At 41.0% G+C, this 1,480-nt stretch overlaps 1 protein-coding gene across 1 annotated transcript in view; it reads right to left on the reverse strand.

Annotated features, from left to right (window-relative positions):
• Positions 1-305: 305 nt before the first annotated feature.
• ddx58 (DEAD (Asp-Glu-Ala-Asp) box polypeptide 58) overlaps positions 306-1,480 on the reverse strand; it is an 8,765-nt gene continuing 7,590 nt past the window's right edge. Inside the window, exons 18-19 of the mRNA XM_046870130.1 lie at positions 1,292-1,453; positions 306-726 (exon numbers count right to left, since the gene is read on the reverse strand). Coding sequence (XP_046726086.1) covers positions 556-726; positions 1,292-1,453 — 333 coding nt within the window. The 3' untranslated portion in view covers positions 306-555. The remainder of the gene's footprint in view (positions 727-1,291; positions 1,454-1,480) is intronic.

Genomic DNA, 1,480 nt, shown 5'->3' on the forward strand with positions numbered 1-1,480 from the left:
TGTGTGAGATGTTGTGTTATTGTGTGAGATGTTATTGTGTTACTGTGTGTGAGATGTTATTGTGTGTGAGATGTTGTTATTGTGTGTGAGATGTTATTGTGTTACTGTGTGTGAGATGTTATTGTGTGTGAGATGTTATTGTGTTACTGTGTGAGATGTTATTGTGAGATGTTATTGTGTTACTGTGTGAGATGTTATTGTGTGTGAGATGTTGTTGTGTTATTGTGTGTGAGATGTTATTGTGTGTGAGATGTTGTTGTGGTGTTTTAGTTGTGATCAGAAGAGAATCACTATAACAGTAAATGTATAATTCATCACAGACTTTATTATGGGGTTAAAAACATCTGGTTGATGAGAATTTACATGATCTAATGGTTGTACACTCGTTACTTCACACAATCACGTGGCAGAGAATTAAAATAAGAGACATCATCAAAAACTCACAATACACAAGAATCCTAAATCTATCCTGTTAAATAAGCCCCGCCCACCAGTGCAGAACATAGCTACGGCTCTGTAATAATACAACATGACCCACGTTGGAGATCCATGTGTTTATTTCGTTTTCGTCTCATCGTTCTCGGCTCCCACGTCTCCACCAGCCGTCTCTGTCACGTCAAACTCTCGCATGTAGAATGTGACATCACGCCATTTCCTAAATAATGTTTGTTTCTTTGTGACCCTGTCCTGAACAATGAAACTCTCGATCTTCACCACCGGCAAATCCTACACACACACACACACACACACACACACACACACACACACACACACACACACACACACACACAGATCCATTTGATGCTTTTGTCAAATTGGACAGGATCATCACCCAGTTACATGAAAAGAAAGGCGTGGCTCATGTTAGCGTTAACACACAGTTATGCGTTAGCGCTTACTGATAACGTAAAGCATTTATATACTACTTCAATCTGTATTTCAGATATACAGCGTTTTGGAATAAAATCTTCAGTTTCTGGCGTCTTATTTTTACAGAACTCGTGGAATTCGGTTAGTGGTTGATGCTACAGTGAAGTTTCTTCATGGTGAAGTTCTAAAAGGCATTTAAGAGCTTTGCACTACTACAGCTTGCTGAATCACTGCTGAAGAATCAGGACGTTAGCAGTGCTGTCGCTAATGAAGAGACTCGGACTGCGTCACTTTTTGCCTTACACTTCTGATCGTAGCACCTTTTATTCTTCTCCCAGCAGAGTGTTGATGTGTGATAAAGGGAAAGCCTGTGTGTGTGTGTGTGTGTGTGTGTGTGTGTGTATGTGTGTGTGTGATGTACCTGTATGTTCATGTAGGAGGCGATGATACCCCAGTCGAGTTTACAGTCCAAACAGAACATCTTTTTGGTTTTGGTGATGTTGTCGAAGGTCTTGGGTTTAGCGTGAGGTTTGGTGCCACAGCGCTGGAATATGGAGCGATCCATCACGATGTGGTGAGATTCCTGAAACATCCGTTCAGTCCTTCGTTT

The sequence above is a fragment of the Silurus meridionalis genome, chromosome 16 (genome assembly GCF_014805685.1).
Source record: "Silurus meridionalis isolate SWU-2019-XX chromosome 16, ASM1480568v1, whole genome shotgun sequence".
NCBI classification, from domain to species: Eukaryota; Metazoa; Chordata; class Actinopteri; order Siluriformes; family Siluridae; genus Silurus; species Silurus meridionalis.